This window comes from Labeo rohita, chromosome 24 (assembly GCF_022985175.1).
Source record: "Labeo rohita strain BAU-BD-2019 chromosome 24, IGBB_LRoh.1.0, whole genome shotgun sequence".
In the NCBI taxonomy this organism is placed as follows: domain Eukaryota; kingdom Metazoa; phylum Chordata; class Actinopteri; order Cypriniformes; family Cyprinidae; genus Labeo; species Labeo rohita.
Genome location: NC_066892.1, coordinates 3,110,863 through 3,126,871, shown reverse-complemented (window position 1 = coordinate 3,126,871; position 16,009 = coordinate 3,110,863). Strand labels below are relative to the sequence as shown.

At 39.7% G+C, this 16,009-nt stretch overlaps 1 protein-coding gene across 13 annotated transcripts in view; it reads right to left on the bottom strand.

Moving 5' to 3' along the window:
• Positions 1–3,731: 3,731 nt before the first annotated feature.
• The window catches only part of si:ch73-103b11.2 (myosin phosphatase Rho-interacting protein), a 50,391-nt gene continuing 38,113 nt past the window's right edge, over positions 3,732–16,009 (bottom strand). For 9 of the 13 annotated variants that reach the window (XM_051097679.1, XM_051097681.1, XM_051097680.1 and 6 more), the window contains 9 exons: positions 11,924–15,607; positions 10,839–10,986; positions 10,489–10,594; positions 10,201–10,360; positions 9,850–9,957; positions 9,684–9,770; positions 9,423–9,588; positions 8,609–8,685; positions 3,732–4,775 (listed from right to left, as the gene is read on the bottom strand). In XM_051097679.1, the coding sequence (XP_050953636.1) occupies positions 4,704–4,775; positions 8,609–8,685; positions 9,423–9,588; positions 9,684–9,770; positions 9,850–9,957; positions 10,201–10,360; positions 10,489–10,594; positions 10,839–10,986; positions 11,924–15,607 (4,608 nt within the window). In that variant the 3' untranslated portion in view covers positions 3,732–4,703. Of the gene's footprint in view, positions 4,776–6,867; positions 6,937–8,608; positions 8,686–9,422; positions 9,589–9,683; positions 9,771–9,849; positions 9,958–10,200; positions 10,361–10,488; positions 10,595–10,838; positions 10,987–11,923; positions 15,608–16,009 lie in introns of all 13 variants that reach the window. The other 4 variants (XM_051097689.1, XM_051097691.1, XM_051097682.1 and 1 more) reach the window with 3 other exon arrangements.

Below are 16,009 nucleotides of genomic sequence, written 5' to 3'. Positions count from 1 at the left end.
AAAACTATATACTAAGTAGTCTTTTGAAGTCCAGACAGATCAGATACATACAGGGTCTTTAATGTTAATGCAGAACTTTATGCATTATTGAATAAAGCTGAACTATTAACAGCATTTATTTTATGAGTGCAGCTTATGGAGGTTCTTGAAGAATGTCTTATACCCACATATATTTAGTTTGAACGACAGCATGTGTTGAGATGAGTGACAGACATGTATGATGGGAATTTCTCACACCAAACCCACATATGCACTTACGTAACTGTGATCACCGAGCGTTAATAGCAGGAAACATGTTTGTATTTGTGAATCTTCAGCTGACTGCTGGATTCATTATTCACTGCTGAGCAGCACAAGTGCTTTGTTCTTCATTTCAGTAAAGTGAATAAAGTTGACTACAGCAGACATTCAAACAGTCTCTAATAATCAAAATAGTCTTCCCCATCACTTGAGTTAGTTAGCAGAATGTTCACACAACATATGAATATTGTCACCACCGTTTTAAGCACTAAAAAGGTAAAAAAAAAAAAATTAAAAAAGCACTATGCATGTACAAAAGAGCGTGTAGTTAATACATTTTTCAAGTGAATTTCTAATGCAACTTCAGTAAATAAATAAATAAAATAATTATGACTTAAGTTGCATGATTAGTCTAGGTATATACGTGTTTGGCTAAAATGCTATGGCATTTTGCTGCAGTAATGATTTTTAATTTCACAAAAGATGTCATTATCAAAATGTCAAGACTATTTTATCATACAACAAAACTGCATAATTACCACTAGCTGTCAAAGTCAACTGCTAGTTGCTTTATTCATTTTTTCAAAAAGTCAAAAAGGTCAAAATTTAAACTCGTGTCCCCTTTGCCCACTAACTAAAAATACCAAGGTTAATTCAAGTAAGTTAAAGACCGAGACAAGCAAAAGTACATTATTAAAAGTAAAACTGAACTGCGAGTGTCCTCTGCTGGCGAAGACAAGCATTACTCCTTAAACCCAACCTATCCACACTTTAATATACTTTTTCATGAGTAGAATCCTCTGTGGGGTTGAACGCTGGCTGAGATCCAGATGCGGTTAATGATGATGATGACAGCGGCGGAGCGTCACATTACTGCTTCTGCACTTCTTCACACGATATCTGCCACTCATCTGCTGCTCAGCAGTTTCACCAGATCATGTGTTCAGTTCAGCTGAATGATGAAGTTTGCCTTTTTTAACTATATACTGTTAAAGTGAATGTACAAAGCAGACTGTTAGCTTTGAAATAGAAATAAAATGTCATAAACCTAGCGAGCTCAGCTAGTAGAAGCTCTGACAGTGTCGTGTGAACATGGCTGGATGCATGAAAAGAGGAACAGACAAACCGAATCAATTGAGTGAATCATTTACCGCTGGATTGATTCAAATTCGTAACTTCGATTTTTTAACACAAGCGATTCAGTAGCAAAAAACATTCATTTTTGAATATCGACTTTGCTTGTAATGATTTTAAAAAGCACGTAGTGATGGGTGAAACGAAGCTTTTCGAAACTCTGAATCAGTTTAACCTCTGTGTCGCAAAATGATTCACCGTTTCGAAGCGCTGCAATCGGATTTGATTCTTATCAGAATTTCAAACCGCGTATCGTGAATCATTTAGATCGGGACTTCGGAGCTGGTTCGCGAATCATTTGATTTAAATCTGAACGTCAGTGCAGGTTCGCGAATCATTCAATTCACGAAATAATTTGCGGACTCGCTCTGAAGTTCCGACCTGAATGAATTGATTCATGAACCTGCACCGAAGTTCCGAGCTAAATCAAATCCGTGCTCCGAAGTCCAGATTTGAAATGATGGTTTGTGAATCCGAAAGTCCCGATTTGAATAATGATTCGTGAATCGCCAACCATTTGAGATTTTCAGAAACTCTGAATCAGTTTAACCACTGCGTTGCAAAATGATTCACCATTTCAAAGAGCTGCAATTGGACTGCGTATCATTTGATTTATATTGTTTTTTTTTTTTTTTTTTTTTTTTAATCACATATCCTGAATTATTTCGATCAGCACTTCAGATCGCGAATCATTTGATTCAGATCAGGACTTCGGAGTGGGTTCGCGAATCATTTAGTAAACTGAATGGTTCGCGATATGCGCTCAGAAGTCTGGTTTGCAAATCATCGGATCAGGACTTCAGAGCGTGAATCAAATGGTTGAGACTGGAACTTCAGTGCTGATTCGCAAATCATTTGATTCTGATTGGGACTTACCCAGCAAACACAGAACGTTCCCCTAACATTCCCCTATGGTTCCTGTTTGGTTATTTTTTTGGGAACCAAATGAGAACGTTCTATTTTTTGGTTTCATTTTATAACCTAAAAAGAACCTTCCCAGAAAGTTCCCTGCAGGTTATTTTTAGGTTTTATTTTTATAACCTACAGAGAACGTTCCCGGAACGTTCCCTGCAGGTTATTTTTTGGTTTAATTTTATAACCTAAAAAGAACCTTCCCAGAACGTTCCCTGCAGGTTATTTTTAGTAAAACTTTATAATAAAAACTATAGGTTTAATAAAAACTGTAGGTTAGGGGAACGTTCTGGGAACCTACAGGGAACGTTGCAGGAACGTTCCCAGAAAGTTCACGATAGGTTCCCAGAACGTTCCCCTAACCTACAAGGAATGTTCTATTTACGTTAAGAAAACTTTCGTGGCTAACCAATAGGGAACTTTCTTGGGAACGTTCTGGGAACCAAAAATTGTTAGCTGGGTAGTAGCGTATCATGAATCATTTGATTAAGATCGGAACTTAGAGTGACTTTGTAATTTTTTTCTGATTCAGATCGGAACTTCGGTGTGGGTTTGTGAATCAATTAATTCAGGTCGGAATTTCGAAGCGGGTTCGTGAATCATTTTGCAAATTGAATGATTTGCAACCCGTGCTCCGAAGTCCAGATCTGAATAATGATTCATGAATGGCCAACCATTTTAGATTGGCACTTTAGAGCTTAGATCGTGAATCATCTGATTAAGATAAGAACTTTGATACAGGTTCGCGAATCATTTCTTTCAGGTCGGAACTTCGGAACAGGTTCATGAATCATTTCACGAATTGAATGATTTGCGTTCCGTGCTTCGAAGTCCAGATCTGAAATTATGGTTTGCGAATCAGTATTCGGACCAAGATTTCGGAGCACAGTCGCGAATCATTTGATCGGAACTTCGGTACAGGTTCACAAATCATTTTGTGGATTTCGCACTCAGAATTTCTAATCTGAAATGGTTCCCAAATCATTATTCAAAATTTATTGCGAAATTTGTTTGCGAGCGGAAATTCATTGCAGATTCCAAATCATTTGATTTCAGATCGGGACTTAAGAACAAGTTTGTGAATCTTTTTTTCTGATTTTTTATTATTATTATTAAACAGTGCAAAACATCAAACCATTAGCTACAGATAAAAACAAAACCATATTAATTTTCATAAGAAAGAAAGGTAACTTACAAAATGACTTTGGATAAATAACAAGTGGAAGACATCTTCCTCAGAAGACATACAAAGACAATGTATGGATTTTAGATTCAAAAACATTTTTATTATTACAGATGTATCACATTCACGCACACCAAAATAAAAATATTCATACAGATAGGCAATTAGGTGTGGACATACCGCTTATAGATAGATATAAAGATATTTTTTTTCTTCTATGCAGACTGAGAGAACAAGATAAAGGAATCTTCTCTAAAACCAATTATTTACAAAGCAAATATTGAATATTATTATACAGTGAGTTTTCTTTGTTGTGTGTTTAATACTTTCTGAATTCTGGAGCAGAAGGAATATGGAATCACATGTTTCAAAACCAGAACACAGAAATTAACGACTCAAAGTGCTTCATATTCATGCAAAGGCCAGTATTAAACAGCACGAACGCTGGAATAACACAACGAAATTATTAAAATGTCCCACGTTCAGATCGAAATACGGGACGAAATAAGCTCACTATCAGTAGCCGAACGAACGCTTTATGCCGCAACACCCACAGCAGAGATCACGTTTGGTTGCTCTATATTTTGCACGTCCGAATAAACCAGAAGCAACACAAAAGCAATTAAAACAGCAATTAGATTCTCCTCAAGTAAATGACCGAATCACCCATCTCTGACGATCAAAAACACTCTACAAAACACACTCGCACTCACGTTACCCAGCTTATAGAAACCAAGTCATTTCATCTCAAGGTTACAGTACTAGAAAGTCTGAAAAAGTGTTATCACGTACACGACTTTACTCGTATTTACAATATCATTGGCAAAATAACATCTCTCTCTGTCAATAATTAAGTAATTCTTCTTCTCTCAGAATAATCATAAAAATGTCACCAGCACCTCTATAAGACACAACAGCAGCCATTCAGAAGATACTCAAATGAGAAACACACGCACGTCTAGTGTTCTAGTTCAATACTGAGTGTGTTCGTATATACTGTGATGACTTATAGAGACCAAAAACACCAAAAATATGAGGTTCGTCAGAGCTGAAGGTTGGCAAAAAGGTCAATATTGAAACATGTCATTCCCTTAATTCACACAAACAATATTAAAACACAGTCAGAAAGCTAATGTTCTTTACCCTGCTTCGTCTACCAACCAAGAAGCTCTAAATGAAGACAATAAAAGAGCGAGAATACAAAACAAGAAAGAAAGAAAGTGTGTGAGGTGTGTTATATCTTTCTGGAGTCTTTAGTTTCGAACAGCTTCATCCTTTCCTGTACTGTCAGTCCCTCCTTCAAACTCTGAAAAAGAATGAGAGAACGATGAGATAAAAGAGAAATGTGCTGTTTTTTTATATTTAAATATAATTAAAAAACAAAAATAATCCTTCAAAAGACTTCAGTATGTACACTGAATGCACTCTTTAATTTCAAATCAAGTGATTTGTAACTGTACACAAAATTACACTTTTAGGATCAAAATTAAATTTGATATTATTGCTTGCTGAAGCAATAAAGGTGGTTATGGTAAATATGGAAAAATTCAGACTGGGTGAAATTAAACCATATTTCCAAATTTTTAAAAAATTTGATGGCCAGTATAATTTTAAATTACATTATATTTGCTGCTGTATTAAATACAAACATGCAAAAAAATTAAAAATTAAAAAGAAAAAAAAATAAATTAAAAAAATTAAGATTCTCTGCTGTATATCAGCCTAAATAAAACTGTAATTAATTAAAAAAAAAACTAAAATACAATCATTTAATAAAAAAAAAAAAAAAAAATCAAATTAAGTAATTGAAATAATCAAATAAATAAATACATTAAATTTTAGATTTTATTAAATAATAAAATACTAATAAAATAATAAAATTACATTCCAGAACTACACACTGCAAAAAATCATTTTCAAATTCAATGGCCAACATAAAAAATTATTTACAGATTTCAGTACATTTCAAATTATTGTTCAAGTGATATTATATTCGTTATATAAAAGCCTGTCAAAAAGCCTGAAAAAATAAACAAAAATTAAATTAAATTAATTAAATGAAATTCAATTAAACTGTATATTAAATTCCAGACCTAAGGCTCCAAAAAAAAAGTAATTTTACTCAAGCTGTATTGTGTCTTGAAGACCATGTCTGCACTGCAGTCAGTTTGTTAGAAAAGTTCAGACCGAACCTTGATTAATTCAGTTTTAAACTTCACCCGTGTGGTTCACAGCATTATGGGAACATGCACATTCCTTAAAGGGACATTTAGGGAGTTTTAAACCAAAGCCTGTTTCTATATTCACTTGGTTTCCTCTAAACAGTTTTAGATCCATTTCTGTCATTTTCTTTACGTCTGTCATTCACTGGCTGTGGTTCCTTCATTGTGCAACAAGACACCAGCAAAAGACGTTCACATGAACACGCTGTACTGACTAAACACACACGCACTGGTGTCCTGTTTCTTTATTATTACACTATTAGATCTGTCTCACTGCCTTTGAGAACTAAACAGGACACATGACACTTCATTTCCTCATATCTTTAAATAATAAAAAAAAATTCAGCGGGATTCTAAAGATGTTATTTAGAGAAAATTTACCCAAAAACTACACCTAAATGTATTTAAAAACAAATTAGAGTTTCCCAAGTATGGTTTGGAAGTAAGAAATATCCTTAAATATCCCTTTAAGTTTAAGATATTCAGGGTTTATCACACAGAAACTGACAAAGAAAAGACAATGACACACAAAGTTTATTCAGACGGTAATTGTTTAACATGTGAGCTATTTCAGCATTTACAGGAGCTAGACAAATCAGACTTCAACAAGTTAGTGTTTTTATTTCCCTTTGGTTACACATGAACAACTTCAGCTAGCATATTGTCACATTAATGTAGTGTAAATGCAAATGTTCATTTGCAAACAATTACCGTCTAAATAGGGCTGAAGTCTACCTGAACACCGAAACACAAACCACACACACATACAAAGCAAGAAACCCCAACATAAAAACAGTCCGAACACATAACTTTCAGATAAATAGGATCTGTGCTGGTTATGTGTCAACCTGCCAAACCAGGTTAAGTTGCAGGTGATTTTCAAACTGTCAGGAGGTGTAGGGCTCATGCAGGATTCAAAGGCTGTGTTCACAATGGAATACTAGCTTACTAGATACTGCACAGTATATGATATAATATATAAAAATAGCACCATTATGTGAATCCGTATGCATTATTTTCAGACCTCAGTGCATGTGAATGTCATTTAGTTAAAATCAATGCAAGACTTGCTTCTGGTTCATTCATTAAACTGGAAATGAAAGGTCAGGTACAGTATGCTGTGCAATACGCTCCATATTCCATGCAAACACAGCCGGACTCTCACAAGAGTGATACCTGCTTCACCTGTAGGACCTGATGGGGTGACAGCGGTCAGCTACCCCCGACCAACCCCTCACTCTCTGCCTGACAGGACAACGCACACATGTGAAGATACACACACACATACACGAACACACAGTGTTCCATAATTCACACACACAAATACTTGGCCTGTATATCTTTCTCAAACACTTATATACATACAGCATAACATTGAACAATTACACAACCAACCAACATTTTCTACATAAATCCACAGGAATTTACACTGACCAAAATTATAAACGCAACACTATTGTTTTTGCCCCCATTTTTCATGAGCTGAACTCAAAGATCTAAGACTTTTCCTATGTACACAAAAGACCCATTTCTATCAAATATTGTTCACAAATCTGTCTTAAGTCTGTGTTAGTGAGCACTTCTCCTTTGCCGAGATAATCCATCCACCTCACAGGTGTGGCATATCAAGATGCTGATTAGACAGCATTATTATTGCACATGTGTGCCTTAGGCTGGCCACAATAAAAGGCCACTCTAAAATGTGCAGTTTTACTGTTGTTTATTGTGGCCTGTGGCATGTTGGTCCACTCCTCTTTAATGGCTGTACGAAGTTGCTGGATATTGGCAGGAACTGGAACAGACTGTTGTATACGCCGATCCAGAGCATCCCAAACATGCTCAATGGGTGACATGTCCGGTGAGTATGCTGGCCATGCAAGAACTGGGATGTTTACAGCTTCCAGGAATTGTGTACAGATCCTTGCAACATGGGGCCGTGCATTATCATGCTGCACATGAGGTGATGGTCGTGGATGAATGGCACAACAATGGGCCTCAGGATCTTGTCAAGGTATCACTGTGCATTCAAAATGCCATCAATAAAATGCACCTGTGTTCGTTGTCCATAACATACGCCTGCCATACCATAACCCCTCCGCCACCATGGGCCACTCGATCCACAACGTTGACATCAGCAAACCGCTCACCCACATGACACCATACACGCTGTCTGCCATCTGCCCTGTACAGTGAAAACCGGGATTCATCTGTGAAGAGAACACCTCTCCAAAGTGCCAGACGCCATTGAATGTGAGCCTTTGCCCACTCAAGTTGGCTACAACGACGAACTGCAGTTGAGCTTCAGATGAGCTTCCCTGAGATGGTTTCTGACAGTTTGTGCAGAAATTCTTTGGTTACGCAAACCGATTGTTGCAGCAGCTGTCCGGGTGGCTGGTCTCAGACGATCTTGGAGGTGAAGATGCTGGATGTGGAGGTCCTGGGCTGGTGTGGTTACACACGGTCTGCGGTTGTGAGGCCGGTTAGATGTACTGCTAAATTCTCTGAAAAGACTTCGGAGACGGCTTATGGTAGAGAAATGAACATTCAATTCATGGGCAACAGCTCTGGTGGACATTCCTGCAGTCAGCATGCAAACTGCAAGATCTGCACATTTTAGAGTGGCCTTTTATTGCTGTCTAATCAGCATCTTGATATGCCACACCTGTGAGGTGGATGGATTATCTCTGCAAAGGAGAAGTGCTCACTAACACAGATTTAGACAGATTTGTGAACAATATTTAAGAGAAATAGGGCTATTGTGTACATAGAAAAAGTTTTAGATCTTTGAGTTCAGCTCATGAAAAATGGGGGCAAAAACAAAAGTATTGCGTTTATAATTCTGGTCAGTGTAGATACACTCAATGGCTGACAATGTATATTTATGACAAAGCGAGATGGACACACTATGACCTCTCACCTTTGACCTGACCCCACGAATCTGTTTGGATTTTTCTTTCTTCAGGAAATCTGGGTTACTCTTCGACTTCATAATGTCTGCCACAAACACAAATACACAAGTAAAATCTTCAAAAGTAGAACACTCTTATTGTAATAAATTAGAAGATGTCTGGCAATTATCTGAGATGATCTAATATGAAATTATCTGGACTAGACAAACATTTACACTAATTTCAGTGAATTTTCTTGTGTGTAATATTGTCTGAAATAAATATATAAAAAATATACACACATATATATACACACTACCACTCAAAAGTTTGGGATCAGTAAGAATTGTAATGTTTTTTAAAGAAGTCTTATGCTCATCAAGACTGCATTTATTTGATCAAAAATACAGAAAAAAATGATAATACTGCAAAATGTTCACAACAGAATATTTTTTTTTGTGTATTCTGCCTTGATGAGCATATATATAAAATAATTAATAATTCATTTAATTTCAGTATATGCAAATATTATATGCCATTATTGATAAACAAATAACAGAATATTTTTTTCTGTATTCTGCCTTGATGAGCATATATATATATATATATATATATATAAAATAAATAAATAAAATAATTTTCAGTATATGCAAATATTATACGCCATAATTGCTAAACAAACAAAAAAATGTAAAATAAATTCTCTAGCATCAGACACTGAAAATTTGTGCTTTTTTTGTCCTTTTGTGCACTCTGGCACAAAAGTCAAGCAGACAACCTGAGGTTTGTTAAATGATGACATAATTCCAATTTTTGCATGAATTATTCCTTTTCCTGTCTCACCGTATCCAGGAGTAACGCCACTCCCCTCAGCATCTAATTCCCCAAGAGCTTCTGTAGCAGCCAAAAGTTTCTCTCTCAGCTTGTTAATGTCACAGTCAGCTTTAGCTTTGACAATACTCAGCTCCGTGTAAATGTCCTTGTACTTGTCGGAAGCATACTTCTTATCCTGAAACACACACACATGAACAGCATGTTGATATGTTCAAAGAACGGTTAAAGAGAAACACTTGTACAGAGTGTCTATGTGTGCGTGCATATTACTCGAAGTGCCGACTGCAGCTCGTCTTTGAGAGAGTTTATTTCCTGTTTGAGGTACTGGATCTCTGACTCCTTCACTCGCAGCAAAACCTGCAATGAAGCAACATTTAGATGTTGTGCATGGCAACTTTTATTGATCTAAATTCAGATGACAGAGTTGGTGCTGTACCTCCAGTTCATAGATATCTTTGCCTTGTGTCAGAGAGGACATTGATTTGTCTTCACTAATGCAAGAGTGCATTCTGGTGATCTCCTCATTTAGACGATGGTTTAGTTCCTGTAAACATAAACCACACAAGTTTATTTTTATATGACAGTGTGGAACTTTGTTTGCTTCTATTGTTCTTAAGGCAAGATAATAATACAGGCAAAAAGTCAATTTTGAGATATTGCTTTTCATAACATGTTGTTTCAGACTAGTGGAAAGAAAACACCCAAAATACACATTTATTACAGTTTATTTATTATAAGAAATTTTAGGCTTTTTATTAATAAATGTTTTCAGAAAGTTCAGGTTGACCTGGTTGTGTATGTGCAGTTTCTGGTTCTCTCGCTGGCATTGCCCCAATGCCTGTCTCTCGGCTTCCAGAGCTTGAGCCAAATGTGCGTTTTCTAAACACTTCTGAGAATACTGCTCAGACAAAACCTCCAGCTCGCGATGGATAGACTCCAACTCCTCTCTACATGGACAAAATGTAAAAATACATGTCAAAACTTCCATTTGCTTGGCAAAAAGCATCAATAAATAGAAGCAAATCTTGTGACTAGTGAATGGTTCAAGTAGATAAAGAGATGTTTGGCATCTTACTCGTACTGTCTGCGCAGCTCCTGAATGTCTGCGCTTACGCCGCTCATCTGCGACCGCTGCGTTTTCTCCATTTCCTCGCGATGAGCATTTTTCATGGCCTCAATCGCTGCACACAAAACAACCTACTGTGATGCATCAAATCCATGACATTAAACATTTATTATAGTGCTAGATACAATGTTGCAATATAGTTGCAAGTAGCGACTATATAGTCGCTACACGCTTGTTCCCCTAATTAAACATTACACACTTTAACTAGCATTCATACTGACAGAAATTTGCAAAGACAAACCATAAGTAATTCACTTTCAAATTTGGAAATTTGGTGTATACAGTAACGCATTCATTACCAGCAATAGTGGCGTTTGTTTCCTCCTCCAGCAGTCTTTCTTTCTCCTCCAGAAGTTTCCGGATCTCCCGTTGATGCTGCCTTTGAATATCGTCAATCACCTTCTGATGTGTCTCCTCCATCGCTGCAAATCCACGCTCGCATGTCGCCTGCATTTCACATAAAACATCAGATTACAAATGCAAACAAACACCATGCATACTATCTCTACTCCAGCAAGCTCTCTATTAGAGCTGGGTATCTGCAATTGTTTCCCTGATTCAATTCAATTTGGATTCAGATTCAGTTCATTATGTCTTGACTTGACGGTGGATAAAGTAGATAATTTATTCAGCAAAGCCTATTTTTTTCACTTCAATAGTCATTTTTGAGTTTGTCATTAAAAAGCCATAAATTAAATGATTTTAATCAGTACAATCCAATTGTACAAATGAAGAAATGATTCAGAAAACCAATGTTTACCCAGCCCTATTTTCTACAGAGCTTCGTCAGCTATGGGGTTCACATATCAAAACATTTGCTCATGTGATGAGAGATGAAAGTTAGCACAGAAAAGTGAAAGGAAAGCAGCATGCTTGATAGGGTTTAACTATCATGCACTCAACATTAACACAATGCTAAAACTCTAAAACACAAGGTGTTTTAGAACAGTTTTTGAACAGAGGAAGTCCTCAGTAAACACAGTAATATAATGTGTGATAAGTTTGTCTGTAATCATGGTCATTCGTACATTCATTGTGTGTGCTCAAGACTCCCTGTGCTTCTAATGTGCACTACAGCATAGGAAAAAATGGGAAAGCGTCATGGTTATGAGGCTACAGGGTTGCAGTGGTCATCTCAGCATTGCTTTCAAAAATCCAAGAGGCATAAAATTAGAAATCACATGATATATATATATAATAAACAACAGAGTAGATATGTTATTTGAAATGTGTACTTGAATAAACGAATGCAATAAGCCAAAGCATACTTGGCTAAAACCACTGCAACCCAAACTAATAACAACAACCTACTGAGGGTCCTACAAACATGGCGCTATGGCGGTGAATGGGTGTGACTTTAAATTTGAAAAGCGAAAGGTTAAACCTTGAGGCTGTCCAAGTCTCGCTGGTACTTCTCCTTCAGGCTGGTCAGATCTCCATCCAGTGGTTTCTGTTCCAGCTCCTCCCTCATGCTGCTCAACTGCATTTCCAGCTCCCGGATTCGGAGCAGGGACTCCCTGCACGTTACCTGATCAGATCCACCCCCTTCCTCCATCTCCTCATCCTTGCTCTCCACTTGTTCGCTTCTCTCCTCCAACGAGCAGATGGTCTGGCTGTAGCATTCTTGTAGCTTGCGGAGCTCCTCTCTGTTGGCGTGTTCTAGTTCCTGGACCTTACCCTGAAATTCCTGCTCAAGTTTTTGGATTTGCTCCTTGTGCCTCAGCTCGGCATCTTCCATTTCTAGCAGCAGGGTCTCCAGCCTGCGTTGGCTGTTGGCGGCACGCTCCATTAGTTCGAGCTCTCTGGTTATTTGCTCCTGCTCTGCCCTTCCCATCTCATCCGTATGCCTGCTCTTGAGTTCTTCTTTCTCCTTATGAAATGCCTCTTCCAGCTGGGTTAGGTTCTGCCGTTGCTCCTGGAGCTCCCTGAGCTTATAGGATAGTTCTCCTCGAAGCATGTCATTCTCCTCCTGCAGGGAACTGATAGTGCCAGTGAAGCTAAGATGTTCTTTTTCCAAGCAGCTCTGGTAGTGCCTTTGGATGGCTGCAACACTCTCAGCGTGCTCCTGGACGAGCGCTGCCATGTTGCGGCTAGTCTCCTGGCAAAGGGAAAGTTCCCTCGAGTGGCCTGCTCGTAACCTGCAAGCAACATAAGCGACTTGCGCCTGCATCAAAGCCTCTCGCATACAAACGGCACTGGAGTCATCGCGGCACGTGCTCATCTGGATGGCATCCGCAAGTCCAGAAAGTGCATCTGTTTCCCCTTCCTCACAGATCCTCTCAATTTCCTGAGAGAGAGTGCGAAGGGCTTTTGCTTGCTTTTTGAGCTCAGCAATGAGATTTTCCCAGCTCGTTTGCAGATGCGATTCGGATTCTGCACTATGGGATAGCATGCCGCCTGTTAAATGTCTGCGGACAATCTCTGCTGCTAAACTCTGAGCTTCCTCAATCTCAATCTGCTCCATATAGGGGACAAGCTCAGGAGGGGCAATGTCAGCAAGGTGATCAGTGTCACTTTGGGTCATGCTCTCAATGTGAGCACGCTTTGATACGCTAACGGCATCTTTCAGAGCCATGTCCCTTTGCTTCAATGTCTTGTTCGCCTGGACCAAGTCCTTTTGAAGCTCATCAAATTTTTCCTGAAAATTCATTGTTAGGTTCTGAAGTGAATAGGCAAGCTCAGCACTAATGCAGGTGTTCTTGATGACATCCTGTGAAAAAGCGCTATTTGATAGTTTACTTGTCTCAAGCTTGCCCACCTCTGCCAAGAACGTGGTCTCCAGCATAAGCTTTCTTGTAAGTACATCAGCATAAACAACTGAGAGACAGCCATTGCAGTTCTTCTTGATGTTTTCGGCATCCTTGTGAATTGAGGTCAGGGCTGACATAATATCAGAGTTCAGGTCTTGTAGAGAGAACCCCATCTTCTCCAGAACCTCAGCCTCAAAGGTTAACGTTCTGGCAAACTGCTTTATACTATCCTTCACTGACTGCCCATCTGGTGCATCAAAGATCTGGCATGACTCATAGAATGGGCTGTTCTTCTTCAGGTACGTGGTGGCACAAACCAGCTGTTTCTCTACTTCTGCAAGGGTACAAATTAGAGATTCAGGAGAACTAGTCTCTTTCTGATTGCTGAGAATTCCTCTGACTTTTTCTGTGCAAGACTCTACCAGGGCCAGTGCCTTCTCATATTCCTCACTGCCCAGTTCGCCAAAAGTCTTGTTGAGAAATTTCTGACTGGGTTCATCCAGTGGTAATTCATCACAGGTTTTAGTCGTGCAGTCCTCCATGGTGGCTCTGGTGCTCAAGTGTTCCTGCATCATTGAAAGATCGGGCTGATCCCGTATCTTTTCTGTAAGGTGCCTAAGCTTCTCTTCGGTGGCCAATAGCTTGGTTTCCAGAGCATGAATAATGGAGATGAACTTCTCTGGATCTCTGTACTGCTGGAATGAACTGTCACTGACTACACTGATATCTTGGGTCAGGCTTAGGTCGTGCATGTGGTCTAGGCTCAGATCTTGCGTTAGATCCAAAGATGTATTTTCTGTCTGAAACTTGTCTGCTTCCTGGGACCGATAGGATTGGCACTGAATGGTGGAAAAGCGAATCCTCTGGCGCTTTACCAAGGACATCTCCGTCTCGGAGCTGCTTCTTGCAAGCAGAATTTGGGAGGTACTTGAGGATGAGGAAACATCATGTTGCATCTCTTTTAACCCATCAAGCAAGTCTTCCTCTGAGCGACAACGTCGCATTCGGAGATCTGCATATCCGAGTCGCAAGGCATTGAGATGCTCCTCCAGCTCAGCAATCCGATCCTCTGCAACCACCAGTTTTGCCTGAAGCTCCTGTTCTGCTTTTCGGGACTCTACCAGTCCTGGATACTCGCGCTCCATTTTAGAAAGTAGTTCTTCTTTCTGCTGCAAGCAAAGTTCTGTTTCTTCTAGACTACTGCCTAAGGCAGCCATCTTGATGAGAGCCTCGCTCAAGTCCTGCTCCTTCTGTCTGATTAGCTGCTCATACATTTCCTTTGTCTGCTTCACCTCCTCTTCCTTCTCTTGTAGCACATGACTTATCCTAGCAAATTCTTCTGAGACTCGCTCATACGAGCTCTCCAGAGAGTGATAGTCCGTTTCCACTGTCGTTAAACATGCCTGTTGCTTTCCTACCTCTCGGTCGGCCTCTGCAATCTGATTGAGGAGTTCCTGACAGCGGCAAGTGAGCTGGTCACGTTCCTCCTCCAGCCTCCTCACGCTCTCCCGCAGCATTTCAACCATATCCGTCTGCACCTCCAATTCCTGCTGAAGACGGTGAACTTCGTCCCTGAGTCCGACAGTTTCCATCCCACCACTCCCTCGCAGCAGTGCCTCCACTTGTTCTTGCGCCTCTTGCAGTTGCTCTTCTATTTCACTCCTCCTCTCTTCAGATTCTACCAATCTCCGAGTCAGTCCCTGCCGCTCCCGCTCCTGTTTCTCCTCCAGGCTTCGCTGTTCTTTCCTCTCTCGCTCCTCTCTCATAGTCTGAGCTTCCTCCAAGGAAATCAGACGTCCAGTGGCCTCAGCGAGCCTCTCCTGTAACCTCTGCACCTCCTTGTGCTGATCCCTCTGCAAAGCTTGCTGCTGCTCAAGCTTTCTCAGTTCCTGGTTCTTCTCTAGCAAACTAGCCTCGACTTGCCGAAGACGTTCCTCGCTCTCTCGCAGCTGTGACCGCAACGTCGTCTCATTTCGAACCCATTCTTCCTCACGTTCTTGACAGCGAACCCGCTCAATTTTCAGCTCGCTACGCATTCGTGCCACTGCCTGCTCACTCGCTACAATCTCTGCCATAGCAGCCGTTAACTTTTCCTCTAGGGCATCAATCTCCGCCTCATGGTGTCCTATTATATCTTTCGCTTCGCTATAGCTACGCCGCAAGCTGCTAACTTGTTGATTTGCCTTATCTTGCTTCCGTCGCTGGGAATCCAGCTCGCATTTTAGATCCTGGTTCAGCTTGCTGAGGCGCTGCCATGGTGCTCGGTGAACCGAGGTAGATGCTGCCTCAGACGAAGGCTTTGCAGCGGTCGTATCACTCTTTAAGAGATTAAGAGCAAAGTGCAGTTAGTCACACACGATGCTCAACATCTTCTGGGCTGTGGCTGGGAACCCGGGAGATCAATTTCTGAAGTTACATACTTACTCAAGCTTTCCACTGTGCATTTTTCAGGATGGCATCAAAGATGAAGAGTATGGTGCTCAAAAATGAGGGGAAAATGTGAACAACAAGGGAAATAAGTGATCTACAAAGGCTGTGGAACTACGAAATGCAACTATGAAATGCAACCTTGGGTGAATAGATAATATAAATGGAACTGTACAGAAAAAAATACAAGAGGAAACAAGAGAAGGAAGAAAAAACAAATGGAGTAACACTACACCAGATTACTATACAACAACTAAAGAAAAATGAAGTACAGAGAAATGGCACCACCATGC